Raw genomic sequence first — 23,090 nt, 5'->3', positions numbered from 1 at the left:
CTCGATGTGAGAAGGAAAAACCACGGGACCGTAGTCCACTCAACAATCCACTATATAAATATTTGTGAGTACGACCACGTCCTCCCTGTTCAACAGCCTGAACAGAACAGAGAGTCTAGCTACAAATAGCTATCTCCAACACAAACAACAACAACAAGAGAGCAACACAAAGCTTCAAAACCGGCAGCAACCAAACGACCTCAGCTCACAAAGATTCCGGCTTCCAGAAACTAATCCAACCGTACAAATCCAAGATAAACAAGTCGACAATACCTCTGCCAAATTTCAGCTCAATAAGAGAAGATCTCACCGTTGGATTTACCAAACACCCAAGACTGCTCTGCTGAAGAACTATGGCGACCAGCTTCAAGAAAACCCAGACAACAGAAGATCCAACCGTTGAAATCCAAATCCCTTCGGTGAACCTCTAACCCACTGACTGAAGAAGCTTCCCACAAAATATCAGCCCGATCAGGATCCGTTTGACCCTCCAAATCCAGTCTTGAAAACACCTTACGAGTTTTCTCCTTCTCTCTCTTTTTCTCTTTTCTCTCTCTCTTCTTTTTGTCAAAACTCTATTATTGTGAGTCTACAGTGCAAAAGGTCATGAGAATTATTATTATGTCTCATGCCCACTTGGTTCTCTCCATCTAGAAGGGACCCAACAAACTCCCCCTCCGACTAGATGGAAGAGACAGCCATTCCGGCTATCTCTCGGCATACCTCAAGCTTCCCCCTCGGTAATGACTTCGTCATCATATCAGCTCCATTATCATCCGTATGAACTTTCTCAAGTTCCACTTCCTTGGAAGCAACCACATCACGTATCCAATGATACCTCCTCTGAATGTGTTTTGACTTCGAATGAAATGTAGAATTCTTCCCGAGACAAATAGCGCTTTGACTATCACAAAGTAACACATACTTTTCTTGCTTGAAACCGATCTCTTCACAGAAGTTCTTCATCCACAACAACTCTTTACAAGCTTCAGTTGCGGCAATGAACTCTGCCTCAGTGGTAGATAGTGCAACACACTTTTGCAGCCTTGACTGCCATGCCACAGCTCCACCCGCAAATGTTACCAAGTAACCCGAAGTAGACTTGCTAGAATCAGCATCTCCAGACATGTCAGAATCAGTGAAACTGACCAGCAAAGGCTTCTTACCTTCAAAGGTAATCTTCAAATTAGAAGTCCCTCTGAGATATCTCAAAATCCACTTCACAGCATTCCAATGTTCTCTTCCCGGATTGGAGAGAAACCTGCTGACAACTCCAACGGCGTAGGCTAAATCCGGTCTTGTACAGACCATGGCATACATCAAACTACCCACTGCAGAAGCATATGGAACCTTCGCCATATCTTCCTTCTCCGCATATGTCTTCGGACTTTGTTGACTGCTCAGTCTTAAGTGTGGAGCAAGAGGAGTACTCAACACTTTAGACTTGTCCATGTGAAACCGCTTAAGTACTTTTTCAATGTACTTCTCCTGAGATAAGTGAATCAGCTTCTCACCTCTATCCCGAACAATTCTCATACCAAGAATCTGTTTCGCTGGACCCATATCTTTCATGGCAAAGGACTCACTGAGCTGCTCTTTCAACTCCTTAATTTTGTCCATGTTCCTGCCCACAATCAACATATCATCGACATACAGCAACAAGATGATAAAATCATCCTCACCGAACACCTTCACAAATACACAATGGTCTGAATCAGTCTCTGCATAACCATGCTCCCCCATAACAGACTTGAACTTCATGTACCACTGCCTTGGTGCTTGCTTCAATCCATAAAGGCTTTTCTTCAAGCGGCAAACCAAATTTTCTTTGCCCTTTTGCACATAGCCTTCCGGTTGTTCCATGTAGATCTCTTCCTCCAAATTACCATGAAGGAAAGCAGTCTTCACGTCCATTTGCTCAACCTCTAGATCAAGGCTCGCTGCCAATCCAAGTACAACCCGAATGGATGACATCTTCACAACAGGAGAAAAGATTTCATCATAATCAATTCCCTTCTTTTGGCTGTAGCCTTTCACAACCAATCTAGCCTTGTGTCGAGGTGGCAAATTATCATCCTCATGCTTAATTCTGTACACCCACTTATTAAGCAGAGCCTTCTTGCCCTTAGGCAATTCCACCAACTCAAAAGTATGGTTCTCCTCAAAAGAATCCATCTCCTCATCCATGGCTCCAAACCACTTATCCTTGTGTTCATCCTCCAAAGCTTCATCATAGCTTTCAGGCTCTCCCCCATCAGTAAGTAATACATACTCACTAGGATCATACCTTGTCGACGGTTTAAGACCTCTCTCGGATCTTCTAACAATAGTAGGTTGGTTCTCAGCAGCTGGTGTCTCACCATGATCGTCACCATGATCACCACTACCATCTTCATGTGCGGGAGCATCTGCACTGGGTGTATTATCCTGAACCTCAACCTCAACCTCACCGTGAACCGATGTAGAAGGAGTAGCCTCTGTATCGATCAAACCCTCAAAAATCTGAGTTGGCTTTTTGGACTTGTCAATGTCCTTAATCGTTTGATCTTCCATAAACACAACATCTCTGCTCCTTACGAGCTTCCTCTCAACGGGATCATAAAATCTGTACCCGAACTCATCATGACCATAACCGATGAACACACACTGCCGCGACTTCATCTCAAGCTTCGATCTATCAACCTTGGGAATATGAACAAATGCCTTACACCCAAAGACCCTCAAGTGACTGTAAGAAACATCCTTACCAGTCCAAACCCTCTCTGGAACATCACCATCCAATGGAGCACTTGGTGACAAATTCAGCACATGAACCACCGTGTTCAAAGCTTCTGCCCAGAAAGTCATCGATAAGCCTGACTGTGAGATCAAACATCTCATCCTCTCGACAATCGTCCGATTCATCCTTTCAGCCAACCCATTCAACTGTGGAGTATGAGGTGGCGTGAACTGATGCCTTATTCCATGCTCTTTGCAATAAGCATCAAATGGTCCAAGATACTCTCCACCATTATCACTGCGGATACACTTCAGCTTCTTCCCCGTTTGTCTCTCAACCAATGCCACAAAGTGCTTGAAATATCCCAGCACCTGATCCTTCGTCCTCATAGGAAATACCCACGACTTCCTTGAATGATCATCAATAAAAGTCACATAATATGATGCGCCACCAAGAGATCTTGTCTTCATTGGACCACACACATCTGAGTGTACCAAATCCAGTACCTCGGGTTTCCTAGAAGGTGCGGAAGACTTGAAAGATACCCTGTGTTGTTTTCCCGCAAAGCAATGCGAACACTTCTGTAGGTGCAAACCAGAGATTCCTGGAATCACCTCATTCTTAGACAACACAACCATTCCCTTCTCACTCATGTGACCGAGTCTCTTATGCCATAACTCCATGGCATTATCATTCTCCACCGCATTAACAACATCTTTGGAGACCTTAGCCTGCATCCAATAGAAAGATGAAGACTTCTCACCTCGAGCCACAATCAAAGAACCGCGAGAGAGCTTCCATTTACCACCACCGTGCAAACTGAAATAGCCCTCATCATCAAGTCTTCCCGTCGATATCAGATTCATCCTAATATCAGGAACATGCTTAACATCCTTAAGCACCAGCCTAGTACCAAGACTAGTCTCCAAGCAAACATCACCAATGCCAGCAACCTGAGCCATCGCATCATTCCCCATCTTCACAGAACCATAATTACCCGTAGTATAGGTAGAAAACAAATCCCGCTGTGATGTAGCATGAGTAGTAGCTCCACTGTCAATCACCCAACTGGTGTCCTGGCATGCGACATTAATGGCATCACCCTCAAGAAGAATGAGAAACTGATCTTCGGTGAGAGTCACCCGATCCACCTTTTCTTCTTGATTTCCTTGCTGCTTGTTTTTCAACTTCCAGCAATCCTTCTTCATGTGCCCTTTCTTATGACAGAAGTAGCACTCCATATTAGCAAATCTATTAGACTTGCTCCTGCTCCTGTTCTTGTCTCTCTTGGGATCTCTACTTGTACTTCTCCCCCTTGACTCAGTAACAAAAACATCTGAACGCGAACTGCTAGCATTCGACTGCCTTCTTGCTTCCTCATTAAGAACACTGTTCTTCACTGAATCCATCGAAATAACACCTTCCGACGCGGAGTTACAAAGAGACATCCTGAAAACCTCCCAAGAGTCCGGTAAAGTACCGAGAAGCCACAGACCGTGAATCTCATCATCAAACTTGATGCCCATATCAGACAACTTGTTGAGCAATCCCTGAAACGCATTCAAGTGATCTGTCATCGGAGTCCCCTCCTGATACCTCAGCTCAATCAACTTCTTGATCATGTACATCTTGTTGTTTCCGGTCTTCCTAGCATATAACTGCTCCAGCTTCTTCCACAAAGAACGAGCATCCGTCTCAGTCTCAATATGATGCAACACATTATCATCTACCCACTGCCTTATCAACCCACACACTTGGCGATGCTGCAGCTTCCACTCTTCATCCGTCTTCTTCTCAGGTTTCTGCTCCTCGAAGACTGGAACATGGAATTCTTTAACAAAGAGCAAATCCTCCATCTTGCCCTTCCATAGATGATAGTTAGCACCATTCAAGCTTATCATCCTGCTCATATTTTCCATCTTTCACACAAGCAAATAACAACCCAAAGTTATCAAAACCAAAGCTCTAAAACCAGAAGCTCTGATACCACTCTGTTGGGGAAAGTCACACGGCGCAGCGGAAATACTAATGGTCGTGTTCCCCTGACCTTGTGCGAACCTGTGAGGAAAATACTTCGACGATGGCAAGATATCAAAGTTGCGATAACTAAATGAGACACACAATTTTTACGTGGAAAACCTCCTCGATGTGAGAAGGAAAAACCACGGGACCGTAGTCCACTCAACAATCCACTATATAAATGTTTGTGAGTACAACCACGTCCTCCCTGTTCAACAGCCTGAACAGAACAGAGAGTCTAGCTACAAATAGCTATCTCCAACACAAACAACAACAACAAGAGAGCAACACAAAGCTTCAAAACCGGCAGCAACCAAACGACCTCAGCTCACAAAGATTCCGGCTTCCAGAAACTAATCCAACCGTACAAATCCAAGATAAACAAGTCGACAATACCTCTGCCAAATTTCAGCTCAATAAGAGAAGATCTTACCGTTGGATTTACCAAACACCCAAGACTGCTCTGCTGAAGAACTATGGCGACCAGCTTCAAGAAAACCCAGATAACAGAAGATCCAACCGTTGAAATCCAAATCCCTTCGGTGAACCTCTAACCCACTGACTGAAGAAGCTTCCCACAAAATATCAGCCCGATCAGGATCCGTTTGACCCTCCAAATCCAGTCTTGAAAACACCTTACGAGTTTTCTCCTTCTCTCTCTTTTTCTCTTTTCTCTCTCTCTTCTTTTTGTCAAAACTCTATTATTGTGAGTCTACAGTGCAAAGGGTCATGAGAATTATTATTATGTCTCATGCCCACTTGGTTCTCTCCATCTAGGAGGGACCCAACAAACGGCAGCTGCTAAAAGCCAAAAAATATATTTGCACTAATCCAAAACATATGTGTGTTCAATAGTAAATAGGTTAGCAGAGAGTGGCGAAAGTTTTTTTTTATATATTTATGTTAGCATGTTAACTAATACAATACAAAGCTAAACATTCTAGTGACCGTTTAACACTTTTACTGTGAAGGTTTCTGTCTTAGTTTAAGAATCAAAGTGACCGGCTAAGACATTTTATACAACGATACACGCAAGACTTGGTAGTTAAAAAAGTTTTTATTATACATTAAAACGAAGGAACACATAAGACATAAAAGGGTGATACCCACCCCAAAACAACACCAAAAGAAACGTAGATATGACAGTAGGCAGATGTTGGGTGGCTAGAACTATAGGACTTGAACATTATCTTCATTTCGATCATGACTGCAGTTCTTCCGACCTCAAGGTCAAGGACATCGGGAGTGATGCATTTGCAGACATCACTACCAGAAACCGCATGGTCTTGAATTAGTAGAATGGAGGTGATACCAGAATCAAAATGGTTGTGGTTCTGGGGGGACGATACATGGTCTTTCAATGGCTAAGGCCTTCAAATCTTTAGGACATGGTTGTTTCCCGGCTTGTCTCAGTAGGTAGGGAAACATTTATGAAATGGAATGCAGTTCTTTGGTGATCATCCCGTCCGTACTGAGAGATATGTTCCTAGGAGACGGGTTCGATTCTTCAGAATCCATAGAATCCGACAACGGACCTAAGACAGCTATATGTGTTAGGCAAAATGTGAAAACAAAAGGAGGAGAGTTGTGTTGAAAATGTTCAGATTAGTCTTCCTGGTTACGTTTACTCTAGCGAAAGACAAATAACTAGAGCAAATAATCCAGTAGCTGTCCAACCGAAAACATTTTTTTGTTAACTTAGATGAAAACTAGGCTAAGTTTATTGGTGGCCTGCAATTTACAACTATATATTGCTAACGTGCGAACATCAACGAACAAAAAACCATAAATTTGGCTAAAATGGTATGTTTGCTAACCCACCTAACACAATTATATGAGTTAGGAAATGTAACAACAAAAAGAGCAGGATACAGTTTAAACGCATCCGCCGTAGTGGTACCTGTAGTTGAGTAGACAGCAATGCAAGTAAGGACATACTTGATATGTTCTGCCCTTGATAAATATAAGCGAAACAAATTATTAACAGATTATTAACCAGGAAACAGAAGATTTCAAGAATGCAGGGACCAGTGCTGCAAATTCAGAACTTTTGCTTGGGATAAATTGTCACAATCGAGAAGTTAAAGGGCTGAATTGAGGACGTGTCTGCAATTTACAAAGTCGTGGGCCAATATGAAAATAACCAGAAGCCCAAAGATCTGTTTTGCAATAATCTGGGAAATCACCATTGGAAGAGATCCGTGCTTGGCTTAAACGTGGACAACGGTGAGTCTGTTACAGTGCGACAGCAATTGGAGCTCGGGATTGGTCTTGCCATAACTGATTCGCAAAGGAGGATAGCTCGACAATTGGAGATAGCTTCGACGGTGAACAGAGCCAGTAGCGGCAGAGAACGTTGTAATGTCACGGAGGAGACGAGAACTCTGCGGTGGCTTGGAACGAAATCGCTTCAACATTCTCATAATGTTGTGCCTCAGTATAATGATGTGCTGTGCCTCAGTATATTTTTTTGATAACTGAAAAAATTCCACTTGCCGGCACATGAGATTACGTGTAGGATTGGGTTATCAAAAATAAATAAATAAAGTAAATTACAAGAACAAAAGGTAACCGGTTGATGTGGGTATGAAGTGAGCAAGGTTAAAAATGTAAAACTAACACCTTCTGACATTCTCGATAATGTAAATAGTGCATTAGCCTAATAATCGTATAAGTCTTGTGTGTATGATGCAATTTCTCTTAATTAATCAGGGGTTTATGAATTTTTGAAAATCCACTGATATTATAACTATATAAAGTAATGAAATTTTTAAATTGATGATCTGATTATCTTTGGCTTAGGCCATTTATATTTGGGTCAAAATTGCATAATTAACAATTGATATAATAATTTTCTATAATATTACGTTTTGAAAACTTATCAACTGATGTATAATCATTTTAATAAATGTAGTATGTGGTATATTCTCTTCATTATTGATTTCACCAACATGTGAAAGAAAAATTTGAATTTGAATGACATTGATATTGCTGGATAATTGCTGGGTAAATGACATTGATATTTGAATTTTTGATTTCTGTAATCGTCATTATTATCCAATATTGAAAATTTTTAACTGGGTTCTATCGACACTGTTGTAAATGGATTTGATATGCATAAAATAGATTTGTTTGGTTGATTTTAGTTTCTGAAAAGGAAAATCCCACAAAAAACCTTCAAAGTGTCAAGTACTTCCACTTTAAACCTCCAAATACTATGTTTCCATAATAAACCTTAAAATTGACAACATTCTTAACAAAAACCGTAAAAGTGGCATACATGTTTTGTTTTATATAAGGATAGACAGAATTATAAACTCTGTTAACGCCGTGACTAACTCCGTTTCCTTTTGATAAAACATGTGCCTTATGTTGTGTTGAAGATTCATCTCCTCTTACCTCTCTGTAATTAAAAGGAATTCCATAATCCGTTTCACTGCAACGATACTTCTCTTTTCTCCTTTCGGAGGAATTGCAAGAAATACAAGGACCTGAAGGAGAGCATTCGAAGGTGACGTTGCTTCCCTTCGAAGTTTCTTTGAAACCTATAAGGAACCTAAGCCCAACGCTTCTCGTCTCTTCGTTTCTGTTGTTCTGTTCATGTGCTCTGGAAAGAAACGATGATGAAATTGCAACACTGTAGGCGAAGAGGATGATCATATACAATGGAGACCTCAGACAAGCCATCAGCTTCGCCGTCGTCCTATGGTTTTCTCTTTATAATATTTTATTATTTTCAATAAAAATCTAAGTAATTACAATAAGGCACATTTTTTATCAAAGGAGACGAAGTCAGTTACGACGTTAACAGAGTTTATAGTTCTGTCCATCCTAATATAAAACAAAACACGTAAGCCACTATTACAGTTTTTGTTAAGAATGTTGACAATTTAAAGGTTTATTATGGAAACATTGTATTTGGAGGTTTAAAGTGGAAGTACTTGACATTTGAAGGTTTTTTGTGGGATTTTTCCGTTTCCAGAAGGTGAAATTTTGAAAATATTCATAGATTAATATAGAGTGATTTACGTATATAGACACCTTCTAGATTTTTATTACACAATGGGACATTTCCACTACTAAGTTTGTGGGGGTAAATTGACATAGCCTATCCCTATCCACATTCACATTCTTTCAGCATGTCGAAGAAATTTGATTGGTTTTTAAATATTTAAAGACACAATATCTTTTATGTTCTTTTATTTATAGCCATACATTTTTTTATAATTAAAATTTTTTTTCCTATTTGTTTCTTTCATCATGTTCTTCTCTACGTCTCTATGTCGATGAAGTGTAGTCTAGGATCAAATTTCAATCTGAAACAAAGAAACAAAAAATCTAAGCTTGCGTACATCTCTCTCATGTTCGGATGGCGGATTTTCTAAACCAAAGTCGGTACCGGTTCATAATCTTTGGGCTCTATCTTATTCTTCTCCATCTATACCTTCATCCTCCACAAGAACTACCACGAGAAGAATATTATAAGCCGACCTGGAACCATAGCTAAAGATAAGGGAAACGAGACAATGGCAAAGAAACTTGATGTATCTCCGCTTCCGGCACAATCTCTGTCTCCGCCGCAGCTGAAGCTAGACGATGTAAATTTGGAGAGATTGTAACTAAGTCGACGGCCGCTCTTTCCGAGGTAAGATTATGTTTAATATCTTTGCTTTCTCCAGCTTAATACTTGATTTCAATCATAAAGTTGATCACAATCATAAAGTTTGTTTCAGTAAACAAGAATGATAACTTGCAATGACGTGGTTTTGGTGTACACATATTTGCATGTTTGACCATTATGGATAGCAAAATTAGTATCCACATGTACACATATTTTTCGTACATTCTTTTGACAATATCCACATGTACAGCTATATATACATGTACACCTTCCGTTTAAAGGAAAAACAGATTTAGATAAGTTACATCTCACATAAGTTTAACATAGAATAAAGAACTAATTTAGGAATGTGAGAAAAAAGCAAACAATTCATATATTTATAACTCAAAGTTTTTTTATACATATAGACATATCTAATTGTGGTGGATATAACAACATCGCGTATGTTTTGTTTGCATGTGCAAGATTACGTTTTTTTGGCTATGTTTCAAAACAAAACAAAACAAAACACACAAAATTACCTATCATATAGTGAAATTACAGAATAAACTCGTTACAAAGTCATGTGAAAGAGAAAATATAACTAACAATACCCAGATATGTGTCTTGCATTTCTCCCAAACGTGGATAAAGTTCACAAAATTGAAATGAAGTCTCGCACCAATGTAACTGAAACAACTAAGGCTAGTGATTGGGAGCTAAACCGGATACCAATGCTAAACCGGTTACGAAATTAGAAGGATTGAAAACCCCTAACATACAATCACCATTCTTCAAACCTATAAGCTGTGTTGTCAACAAACAAGAGCCCAGAATCCAGTTGAATCTCTGATACCACGAGCTTGAACTCCTAGTCTTAAAACGAGAGATATTCATTCGTCAAAGAAGAATCATTGTGTCTGATTCAGAGCGAGTTTGGAATAAGTGGAATGCTAAACGACATTTATTTGACAAATCATTCCCCATCTAAAAAAGTTTGGAATAAGTGGAATGCTAGTTCTATTCCATAAAATTCCAGAAATAATTTTTCCTATTGTTCCGTATATTCATTTTCCAAGTTACCAGTTACAGTCCCAGTATCTTCTAGACCATGTCTCAGATATGTTTATGTTGTTCCTGAAAAAACATATTTCTAGCTGATTCTTTGCTGTTTAGGGTGGTCGACTATCGTACATATGGAAGCCACTGGCTTCAAGCCAGAGATCAGTCCAGACATTTTTGACAGTTTCACATTTTCGTTGTAGTTACGAAATTATGCAGAATTTTTATTTATATATTTTTAGAACTAAAAACAGCAGATTGCTGCTTTCTCTTAGAGATCTTATTGTACTTATGATGATGAGTCTCAGTTTCTATGGTTTGACAAACCTTTCTTAAGCATATATGGTTGTTTTGATTTGGCAAGTTAAAAAAAATAAAACAACACAAAGAAATAAAATTTAATCTACCACTAGACTTGATTACAAAGCATCAAACTACCTGATTCATTATCAATACCTCTCAAAATCGAACCCCTCTATCAATACCAGTATTTACTAATAACTTTGTTCATACTAAGTTTGATATCAGACAAGAACATGTCTCTGAGGTATTTCGTCTTAGTAGGAGGAATAAATACTCTGAGGCAATCAGCATTCACCCCCACAAGACACAATCCAGGGAAGATAACCTACATAGCATACAGTCTAGCTCAGTGAGAGGCTAAGAACATAACTTTCTTATTGAAGTTTGTGTGATGCAATTCGTCGAACACCTGGTAACTTAAACCGATATGTTATGTTTCTGCAAGGTCTTCATTTTCTTTCGAGATGGCCTGTACCTCGGCCTCGCAATTCCTCTCGGCTCCACCGCTCCACCGCTCCACCACACCGTTTCCCTTCTTCGAACCGCCACAAGCCTTCTTCGGCCGCAGATTCCAAGTCCTCTTTTCCTCTCTCCGCGGCGGCGGTTCTCTTCGGTATCATCGGGTTTCAGTGATTGTGCTTGGATGACGGCGCGAATTTATTAAATTTTTTGTAACTTAATAATTGAATTTTTACTTAGTAACACTAGTTTTGTTTTGAAAAGTGTACGTATTTCAAATTAAGTAACACGATCAGGATAACAAACAGTCTTAATTAACACATAAGGTCTGAAGAGAGAGAGAGAGGGGGATATAGTTTAAAACCTTATTTGAACCTCAGAGAAACAGAAAAAGTCTAAGAGCAGCATTAATCCAGATGCTTATTGGGTTGCTTAATGATTTTTAGATTTAAAAAAAAAAAAAATGATGAAATTAGAGAGGCAGCGGTGTTTAATTAAGCGCATGAAGAAGCGCGTCTTATTGGACACGCGTCGTGAAACACAAGTCTCATGTTTCTCTCTCGACGACTCCGCCGCATCGTCTTCTCTCAACCCTTCTCTCCTCTTGATGATCTCTCCTCGTCTCTCTGTCTCTATCCTCGACGAAAGCGAGGTTCATCTCTCCTCGTCTCTCCGTCTCCATCCTTGACGACTCCGCCGCATCGTCTTCTCTCAACCCATCTCTCCTCTTGATGATCTCTCCTCGTCTCTCTGTCTCTATCCTCGACGAAAGCGAGGTTGATCTCTCCTCGTCTCTCTGTCTCTCTCCTCGACGACTCCGCCGCATCGTCTTCTCTCAACCGATCTCCCCTCTTGATGATCTGTCCTCGTCTATCCGTCTCCATCCTCGACGACTCCGCCGCATCGTTTTCTCTCAACCCATCTCTCCTCTTGATGATCTCTCCTCGTCTCTCTATCTCTATCCTCGATGAAAGCGAGGTTGATCTTTCCTCGTCTCTCTGTCTCTCTCCTCGACGACTCCGCCGCATCGTCTTCTCTCAACCGATCTCCCCTCTTGATGATCTGTCCTCGTCTCTCCGTCTCCATCCTCGACGAAATCGAGGATGATATGTCCTCGTCTCTCTGTCTGTCTCCTCGACGATCGACGACTCCACGATGAATCTCTCGGCGTCTCGTGGAACAAGCCATCCCTCTCTCGATGGCTCACCGAGACGAAGAATCACTTCACACCTCTCTCAGGGCCCGAGCTCTCCTCTACGAAATCAAAAGCAAGGTAAAGCTTCAACACGATTTGATCACTCGCATGCATTGAACGTTTGATAAAAAGCTGTGGTTATATGCGTAGGTCGTTTATAATTGAATTGAGTTGTTAAAAAATTGAATCGAGATAGTATGAACTGATTGTTTATGATCATTTGGAATTGAATCCAGATAGTATTAACTGAGCGTTTTTGATATTGAGTGTCGTTCTTGTCTGAGTTGAATAGATTGTTTATGATCATGTGATTTGTGTCTCTGTTTTATGTAGAACAAATGATCCGTAACTGAACTGAATTGAGGGTCATCAATGGTTCTAGTCTGAATTGATATAGAGTCATGAATTTAGGGTCATGAATTTATTTCCTTGATACTAATTTATGTTTTCTTTCTGTGTGTATATCCGTTGAGTTGCATGGATCAAGGTTGCTGAGGGAGAATCGCCAAAGCTGAGGATTGCATTTACTCGACGAACAGGTAAATGTCTTCATCTTTTAATGTTTTGGCAAGTGGGCATTGATGTTCGTATTTAATAGAAGTGGGCATGTCTCAATCCGTTGAGTTCACATGTCGATCTCACGTATTATACAGATATCCCTACAAATATCACCAATATGATGGGTGTTCGAATTAGAATTCGTGATCGACAAATGCATGAACAACTGAAAAGTGATTTGGTTGAACACGTATGGCGTAAATTTGGAGGTGATGAAAACAACCACTGAGCTCACATGTTTTTTTCAAATTAATCTCGTTTATTGTTCTAATCTTTATTTTGATGTTTTTTTAAAATCTTTGTTTAAAATGTTATCTTTTAATATGTTTTATGTAATAAATAAATTTTATCTAAAAAAAATAACAATGTTTAATATTTTATTTTCTTAAGCACTCCATAATAAGCACTTTGCATTGGATGATCAAAATATACAACATTCTTAATGAAATGCTTAAATCCTACTTAATAATAAAAAAAAATGATTAAGCACCCCTATGGTTAATGCTGCTCTAAGAGTCGGTGGTGCCGGACTCCGCCTCGTCCATGTTATCGTCAGCTCCCAGCTGCTGCTGTGGCACCGGCTGATTGAGGATAAAATGAGCAGTCACAGAGCAGTTGTGCATAAGATCAATCACACGGTCAAGCTGTTCAAGAGTGAGCGCTCCCTGCACAAAGTTGATTAAAGCTTCCACATGCATAGTGACGTCGTCCACTCTCTCTAAAGCTAGTTGTCTCAGAGCATTTAGATCACCCATGATATCTACACACAAAAATAGTATAACATGATTTTGATTTATACCCAAAATCAGGAGAAACAAGAAGAAATCAAACAAACTTATGCTACCAACATCAAATCAGTGATTCTCCAAAGGTTTCATTTTCCCAGTCTTACAAAAAATAATCAGAGATCTAGCAGACAATAACCCGAAATTAGAGACCGATCCAGCAGTTAAGAATCATACCTTGCGTGAATCGTGCCGGATTCTTCGGAAAGAAAAAATCGGATCGTCTTAAAAGGGGAGAGTGATACTCTTAACTGATAAGCACCTAGATGGGCCACGGTTATACTTAATGGGTCATTAATTTTATTATTGTTTAAGCCCATTAGTTTCTTTATATTACTCTGAACTCTCTACTGTAATGTTTATCGAATTACGATCATCAAATCAAAACGGGTTCAATCCCTAATTTCTTCCTCTCTATCTTCTCTTCTACCATTCCTCTTCCTCAATCTTCTCCCCTTTCTGTTCTACACAGATAAGCTCAACCCCTGGGCTTATCATTGGTATCAGAGCTCAAGTTCCTCTCGACCTTGAGAGTCTTAATTTAAAAAAAAATGCCTTTCAGTGATGACTTCAAGAAGTTACTGCAATCATAGAAACAGATGGATGTTGATAGAAAGCTTCGTGAGGAGCTTCGAATGGACAGTCAGAGACTGCATGAGGAGTTCCGTGAGGAGTATCGGAAGCGGCGGAAGCGGCCGTATGGTGAATCTCATCCTTATAACGCTTTCATCCCTAAAAGGTTTGAAGATCTCAAGCTAAACGGAGGTACCAGGTTCAAAAGAATTCCGATCAAGCAAAACTACCACAGATCTCGGTTTAAGGACCTGAACAGTAAGCCACCAAGAAGAGCTCTTGATTTTAAGGGTTCGTTAGACCTTACGGGGCTTGCGACATCTCAGAGGAGATGTGTGAGAATGAAGACTATTGGAATGAAGAAACAATACAACCGAGAGAAGAAAGCAATACTGCTTGCGCAAGCTTGTAAAAGTTTAGGAGTGTTCTGTGAATCTTCGGGTTGTAAAGACACTAAAAATGATTTGCAGATCCGCGTGGGAACAAGACAGATCGTCGATACAGGAGTGAAGCGAGATGAGCATCACTTTGGGGATGGGTTTACGTCTTATGCTCCTATGGATATAGAGTGTCAAGTTGATACGTTGATAGGGGATCAAAGTATCTTCGCTGAGGAGGTTAAGGTGCGAGATGCTGCTGATCCTGATGCTGCGATGGAGTCTTCACAGGATGTAACATCAATGGAGTCTGTCTCGGAGGAGACGAGCAAGCATAAGAATCGGGTTGAACTCTCTCAGGTTCATCAAAAGTGGGGCAAACGAGGGTTTCATAAGGTTCGGTTCAAGTTTATACTTCACCAAAGAAGTAAAGTTGCAGCTGAGAAGGTTACAAAAGGCGGAGAACTTTTCAAGCTGGAGAATTCAAAATCACTTAACAAAGGAAGATCAAGAAATCTTACTGTCAGATGGTACTATTATAAGGCCAGGAAGCGTAAACATAAGTTCTATGGTATGGGTCGTGGCTCAAACTCTTTTGATGGTTTAATTAATGGCAAAGACGAGGGAGCACACTTCAGTAAAAAGAAATCATTAGTTGAGACTGGTAAGAGATGTGAGACTCGTTTCTTTGGGTTTGGAACTCCACAAGAAACAAAAACAAAAAGTACGAGAGAAAATAAGAGGAGTGATGAGCTCTCTCCGGATCAACAGAAGAAAGGCCACGGTGTATTTCACAAAGTTCGGTTCAAAGGTAGACGTCACATAAGAAATGCTATTTACACAGGACGGGTGGTGCTCCAGAACAAGCTATCAGTAAATTGGTCTTATCACAAGACTAGAAAGAAGGAGTTGATGGTTATGAATATTCTCGTTAAGGCACTGAGACAGATAGACCCGAAAGAATCAGATGGCAGGATATCTTTGAAGCTTCCAGAACCCTTTTGGAGTCTCTTTGGTGATAGCTTTAAGGAGATGAAGGTTTTACTAGGGGTAACAGGCTTGGAGGAAAATCAGGAAGAAGGGCTGCGACGTTGGAACAAGGGTCTGAAGATAATAAAGTTGTGCACGAGACATGGGTTTAAGAGTTTCAGATTTTTATGAAGCGTGAAGATGCGGAAATGGCGGTTATTGAAGACTTCACGTAGGAATCAACTTTCTGAATTCTCTTCGGCAAATCAAGCATGGGAACCTGGTGGTACTGTTTCACTAAACACTTCCGTCTGGCTTGAGATTTATCACCGTCATGGTGGGAAGTGGAAGTCTAAACTTGTGAGACTTTATGCCGAGGCAAAGGGCTTAAGACACAGCAGACTGGAGAGAGCTTACTGTGTGGGTAAAATTCAGGAGGCGTCAAGGGTTACGAAACGTTTAAGGACTGAGAGAGGGAAGGCGATCCTTATTGCAGCAGTGGAGAATTGTTTAAGTTATTGTGAAGGTGCTGGTAGCCAAAATCCTAACGTCGATGACAACCGTGTGTGGAATCCTGGAGCTGTAGAGGTTGAAGGAGACAAGAGCTGTAGCAGTGTTATAGCTGAGAAGTTGTGGAATGCGGAGTATATGAGACTTTCTGTTATGGACGTTCAGACAAATTCTGAAAACGAGGTCAAGTGGGTGGTTGTTCTAAGTGTTACAAGATCGCTAGAGGGTCAGAAAAGCTTTTCAAGTTATGAAGGTGTGATCACGGTACTAGCTTTTGGTATTTGAAGCCTCGAGGACAAGGCTGTTATTCTACCGGGGAGTACACTAAAGCTATGATGAGAAGACTGCGAAATTGTTTCTTAGTGCAGAGAAGAGGATAATTGAAGAAGCTGCTGATTGTCATGAAGTGAATTCACAAGACTTGGAGAATGTACTTATTACGTTCATACTAGCTTCACATTATCCTAGTGGCGTAGATCAGAACTTGATGAGAGATTCAACTCAGGACTCGCAGGCAGTCTTAACTCAATACCATTGGTCTTGGTACTGGATATTGGTGGTGCATAATGTTCTTCTATGTCTCCATGTTAGCGCTTTGTGTTACTGTATGTTTCACTTGCCGAGATCACCAGAGTTTTCTCTCTTCGAGAAGGTGACTGGGCAAGAGCTTGAAGAAGACAACAAAACTCAGGATCCAGTTACTCGTCCGCCTGTTTCAGATGCACATGATATTGACAGCAACATTCAGTGGCACACAACATGTGGCGATGTGAGTCAAGTTCCAAAGTTAAATTCTCAAGGTAGTTTAAGCAAGGAGGGTCGTGTAAGCTATGTGTACTCGAACAGTGGGATGAGTGATGCTCTCTTGAACCACAAAGCGGTCACGCCGACCAGTGAAAAGCTTCAAGGCAGGGAAGAGATGATGGAGTTCTATTCCTATGACTGGTTTCAATCACCAAGGCTACCAGAACTGAGTAAGACCAGAAATTTGGTTTCTCTACTATATACCAGTGCATTAGTGAGAGGATTGATTGAGGATCGCAGCAATGGTGCACTGGTGATTACGGCTTCTAAAGTTCGACAACTCGAGGACAAGCTGGCTTCTGTTTTTCATCAACTTGAGGACAAGTTGGTTCTCCACCGGGAGAGTATTGATAAGCACCTAGATGGGCCATAGTTATACTTAATGGGTCATTAATTTTATTATTGTTTAAGCCCATTAGTTTCTTTATATTACTCTGAACTCTCTATTGTAATGTTTATCGGATTACGATCATCAAATCAAAACGGGTTCAATCCCTAATTTCTTCCTCTCTATCTTCTCTTCTACCTTTGCTCTTCCTCAATCTTCTCCCCTTTCTGTTCTACACAGATAAGCTCAACCCCTGGGCTTATCATTGGTATCAGAGCTCAAGTTCCTCTCGACCTTGAGAGTCTTAATTAAAAAAAAAAATGCCTTTCAGTGATGACTTCGAGAAGTTACTGCAATCATTGAAACAGATGGATGTTGATAGAAAGCTTCGTGAGGAGCTTCGAATGGACAGTCAGAGACTGCATGAGGAGTTCCATGAGGAGTATCGGAAGCGGCGGAAGCGGCCGTATGGTGAATCTCATCCTTATAACGCTTTCATCCCTAAAAGGTTTGAAGATCTCAAGCTAAACGGAGGTACCAGGTTCAAATGAATTTCGATCAAGCAAAACTACCACAGATCTCGGTGTAAGGACCTGAACAGTAAGCCACCAAGAAGAGCTCTTGATTTTAAGGGTTCGTTTGACCTTACGGGGCTTGCGACATCTCAGAGGAGATGTGTGAGAATGAAGACTATTGGAATGAAGAAACAATACAACCAAGAGAAGAAAGCAATACTGCTTGCGCAAGCTTGTAAAAGTTTAGGAGTGTTCTGTGAATCTTCGGGTTGTAAAGACACTAAAAATGATTTGCAGATCCGCGTGGGAACAAGACAGATCGTCGATACAGGAGTGAAGCGAGATGAGCATCACTTTGGGGATGGGTTTACGTCTTATGCTCCTATGGATATAGAGTGTCCAGTTGATACGTTGATAGGGGATCAAAGTATCTTCGCTGAGGAGGTTAAGGTGCGAGATGCTGCTGATCCTGATGCTGCGATGGAGTCTTCACAGGATGTAACATCAATGGAGTCTGTCTCGGAGGAGACGAGCAAGCATAAGAATCGGAAGGAACTCTCTCAGGTTCATCAAAAGTGGGGCAAACGAGGGTTTCATAAGGTTCGGTTCAAGTTTATACTTCACCAAAGAAGTAAAGTTGCAGCTGAGAAGGTTACAAAAGGCGGAGAACTTTTCAAGCTGGAGAATTCAAAATCACTTAACAAAGGAAGATCAAGAAATCTTACTGTCAGATGGTACTATTATAAGGCCAGGAAGCGTAAACATAAGTTCTATGGTATGGGTCGTGGCTCAAACTTTTTTGATGGTTTAATTAATGGCAAAGACGAGGGAGCACACTTCAGTAAAAAGAAATCATTAGTTGAGACTGGTAAGAGATGTGAGACTCGTTTCTTTGGGTTTGGAACTCCACAAGAAACAAAAACAAAAAGTACGAGAGAAAATAAGAGGAGTGATGAGCTCTCTCCGGATCAACAGAAGAAAGGCCACAGTGGATTTCACAAAGTTCGGTTCAAAGGTAGACGTCACATAAGAAATGTTATTTACACAGGACGGGTGGTGCTCCAGAACAAGCTATCAGTAAATTGGTCTTATCACAAGACTAGAAAGAAGGAGTTGATGGTTATGAATATTCTCGTTAAGGCACTAAGACAGATAGACCCGAAAGAATCAGATGGCAGGATATCTTTGAAGCTTCCAGAACCCTTTTGGAGTCTCTTTGGTGATAGCTTTAAGGAGATGAAGGTTTTACTAGGGGTAACATGCTCGGAGGAAAATCAGGAAGAAGGGCTGCGACGTTGGAACAAGGGTCTGAAGATAATAAAGTTGTGCACGAGACATGGGTTTAAGAGTTTCAGATTTTTAAGAAGCGTGAAGATGCGGATATGGCGGTTATTGAAGACTTCACGTAGGAATCAACTTTCTGAATTCTCTTAGGCAAATCAAGCATGGGAACCTGGTGGTACTGTTTCGCTAAACAATTCCGTCTGGCTTGAGATTTATCACCGTCATGGTGGGGAGTGGAAGTCTAAACTTGTGAGACATTATGCCGAGGCGAAGGGCTTAAGACGCAGTAGACTGGAGAGAGCTTACTGTGTTGGTAAAATTCAGGAGGCGTCAAGGGTTACGAAACGTTTAAGGACTGAGAGAGGGAAAGCGATCCTTATTGCAGCAGTGGAGAATTGTTTAAGTTATTGTGAAGGTGCTGGTAGCCAAAATCCTAACGTCGATGACAACCGTGTGTGGAATCCTGGAGCTATAGAGGTTGAAGGAGACAAGATCTGTAGCAGTGTTATAGCTGAGAAGTTGTGGAATGCGGAGTATAGGAGACTTTCTGTTATGGACGTTCAGACAAATTCTGAAAACGAGGTCAAGTGGGTGGTTGTTCTAAGTGTTACAAGATCGCTAGAGGGTCAGAAAAGATTTTCAAGTTATGAAGGTGTGATCACGGTACCAGCTTTTGGTATTTGGAGCCTCGAGGACAAGGCTGTTATTCTACCGGGGAGTACACTAAAGCTCTATGATGAGAAGACTGGGAAATTGTTTCTTAGTGCAGAGAAGAGGATAATTGAAGAAGCTGCTGATTGTCATGAAGTGAATTCACAAGACTTGGAGAATGTACTTATTACGTTCATACCAGCTTCACATTATCCTAGTGGTGTAGTTCAGAACTTGATGAGAGATTCAACTCAGGACTCGCAGGCAGTCTTAACTCAATACCATTGGTCTTGGTACTGGATATTGGTGGTGCATAATGTTCTTCTATGTCTCCATGTTAGTGCTTTGTGTTACCATATGTTTCACTTGCCGAGATCACCAGAGTTTTCTCTCTTCGAGAAGGTGACTGGGCAAGAGCTTGAAGAAGACAACAAAACTCAGGATCCAGTTACTCTTCCGCCTGTTTCAGATGCAAATGATATTGACAGCAACATTCAGTGGCACACAACATGTGGCGATGTGAGTCAAGTTCCAAAGTTAAATTCTCAAGGTAGTTTAAGCAAGGAGGGTCGTGTAAGCTATTTGTACTCGAACAGTGGGATGAGTGATGCTCTCTTGAATCACAAAGCGGTCACGCCGACCAGTGAAAAGCTTCAAGGCAGGGAAGAGATGATGGAGTTCTATTCCTATGACTGGTTTCAATCACCAAGGCCACCAGAACTGAGTAAGACCAGAAATTTGGTTTCTCTACTATATACCAGTGCATTAGTGAGAGGATTGATTGAGGATCACAGCAATGGTGCACTGGTGATTACGGCTTCTAAAGTTCGACAACTCGAGGACAAGCTGGCTTCTGTTTTTCATCAAGTTGAGGACAAGTTGGTTCTCCACCGGGGGAGTATTGATAAGCACCTAGATGGGCCACGGTTATACTTAATGGGTCATTAATTTTATTATTGTTTAAGCCCATTAGTTTCTTTATATTACTCTGAACTCTCTGTAATGTTTATCAAATTACGATCATCAAATCAAAACGGGTTCGATCCCTAATTTCTTCCTCTCTATCTTCTCTTCTACCTTTGCTCTTCCTCAATCTTCTCTCCTTTCTGTTCTACACAGATAAGCTCAACCCCTGGGCTACTCTTAACACATTAGGAAACTTGTTTATATACAAACCCTACGAAGCGAAAATGGCTGCCGTGTGGCACTTGTGGGCCGAGTTCTTACTATGTTTCATTAAAAAATAATTGATCTGGGCCCATGTGTCTCCTCCTCTGATTGTTTACAATAAAGAAAATAGAAAAAGTCTTGAAAGTTCTAGGCAAAAAACCTGAACCAATCTGATCCCAAAAGTAGTACCAAATCCGAACCAAAACTAACTAAATATCCAAACAGATTCAAAATTTTGGTATCTAAATTACCGAAACCGAATCCGAGCCGAACCGAAGTATCTCGGATACCCGAATGTAACCTAAATAGATTTACTGCATATACCTAAATATATTATTTATTTTTAAATTTAATATATATTAAAAATATCCAAAATATATAAAATACTTTTAAGTTGTTTAAAATACTTGAAAATATACATAAATAGTCAAAAGTAAATGTTTAAAATAACTAAAATATATTCAAAACACCAAAATACTAAAATATCTAATGATTTTCTATTCAAATATTCAAATCAAACCAATTTATATGTTAATTTTAGGTATTTTGACATATATTATACAAATTTATATGTAATATATTATTTTATTTTATAGAATTTGAGAAATTTTAAGCATATAATGAATATTAAAATTTTAAAAATAATTTAAATGGGTTGTCCAAACCCAAACCGAACCCGCAAAGATCCGAACCAAAATTTAAAAATTATCGAATGGGGCTGAAATCTTTAAACCTGAAAATCCGAAACCCGAATAGATCTGAACTGAACCCGAATGGGTATCCGAACGCAGACCCCTAATCTAGCCCATGTGTCTCCTCTGATTAATGATTTTATTTATATTTATAATCTTGATCGAAATAGTATTTTTGCCCCTTAAACAATTTTTAAATTTTTTTTGTTAATCACATAATTTGTTTATTGATGAGCTGATCCCATTTTTAAAAATATTTTAGGTCAAAAAATCACTTATCGCATAAGAACCTAACGTTTAGGCCGAAGAATCTCAAGCCTACTATTTGGTTACAATGAAACTATGCCAACTCGGTTTTATATCACGATTTAGCAATTTAAAAATTAATTATGGTTATGAAAAGTTTACGTTCACTGCCAATCTTATCTATCTTCAATATTTTTCTCATTTTTGTGTTGTTTTTTTTTTCATTTTGGTTATTGCTCGATATAAATATTGATTTTTGAGTTTATTCTCATTTCTTTATTTTGTTTTAGCCTGAGATTTAGAAAATGTTTAAGATTTAAAATTATTAAACATATACATACTAGGTTAAGATCCGCAACTTGTGCAGGATAAATATTTATATTTATTACTTATTTTATATTTTTTTGCATATTATAAAATAATAAAATAATTATTATATATTAAATAACTAAGAAATCAGTTACTATTATGTAATAAGTTGGTGTGCGCATATAAATTAAACGACCGCTTTTGTTTATTCGCAATCATTTTAGGGTAAATAAATCAAAACAATCATTCTTATCTATCGTATATGATATATAATTAAATTTAAATGATATTAACATAGCTAGATATATAATATACTTTAAATATGATATTATGATTATTTGCATATTTGTGTAACAAAATTTTACACCAACGATTTATTTAATGTGGAATGTGATAGACCATGGATTTTACCCATTTTCATCCATGGTTTATAGGTGTTTTTACTATCTATTATTATATTATAAAGTCTATTTATTATATTTATAAGCTCAAAAGTGATTTGGAGATAAGTGATGATTTTGGAGCATTTTGGAGATATTTGGAGCAAGCACCCGAGATGACCATCGAGCTCGACCATCAGTCGATATTGGAGGAGGAATATCGATAGATGTTCACACCTGAACATCGATCGACAGCGAATCGCGCAGAATGCCCGTATGGTCACAACCGACTTGAAGCCCAAGTCTTCACCAATTTACAAGATTACCCCTGGCGAGTTTTAACCTAACTATATAATCTTTGCCACCATGTTAGAGGCAAAGTGTATTTTTCTGTGTTTTTAGTTTTATTACTTTCAGCAAAAGGTTTTAGGATTGTGATAGATTCGAGAGATGATCCAAAGTTATAATTTGTGATTGGAACTCCATTAATATCTATTTTACTATTCTATGAAGTTTTCTAACCTAGTTGCTTTCATGAATTGCTTGGCCATGTCTGAGTAGTGCCACTGTTAGATTTAGGGT

The 23,090-nt window shown here is 39.7% G+C and overlaps 1 protein-coding gene across 5 annotated transcripts; it reads left to right on the top strand.

Moving 5' to 3' along the window:
* The first annotated feature begins 6,145 nt into the window (after positions 1-6,145).
* Positions 6,146-21,119, top strand: LOC111213819. 5 transcript variants are annotated; one of them, XM_048765830.1, is made up of 3 exons: positions 6,146-9,383; positions 11,149-12,896; positions 13,011-21,119. In XM_048765830.1, the coding sequence occupies exon 3, from the start codon at positions 14,300-14,302 to the stop codon at positions 15,809-15,811; it is 1,512 nt and encodes a 503-aa protein (XP_048621787.1). In that variant the 5' UTR covers positions 6,146-9,383; positions 11,149-12,896; positions 13,011-14,299; the 3' UTR covers positions 15,812-21,119. The 5 variants fall into 5 exon arrangements, with proteins under 5 accessions (XP_048621787.1, XP_048621786.1, XP_048621785.1 ...); XM_048765829.1 differs by having other exon boundaries at positions 6,148-9,383; positions 10,962-12,896; XM_048765828.1 differs by having other exon boundaries at positions 6,149-9,383; positions 10,965-12,896.
* The last annotated feature ends 1,971 nt before the right edge of the window (positions 21,120-23,090 follow it).

This window comes from Brassica napus, chromosome C8 (genome assembly GCF_020379485.1).
Source record: "Brassica napus cultivar Da-Ae chromosome C8, Da-Ae, whole genome shotgun sequence".
NCBI classification, from domain to species: domain Eukaryota; kingdom Viridiplantae; phylum Streptophyta; class Magnoliopsida; order Brassicales; family Brassicaceae; genus Brassica; species Brassica napus.
This window is presented reverse-complemented; position numbering and strand designations above follow the sequence as displayed.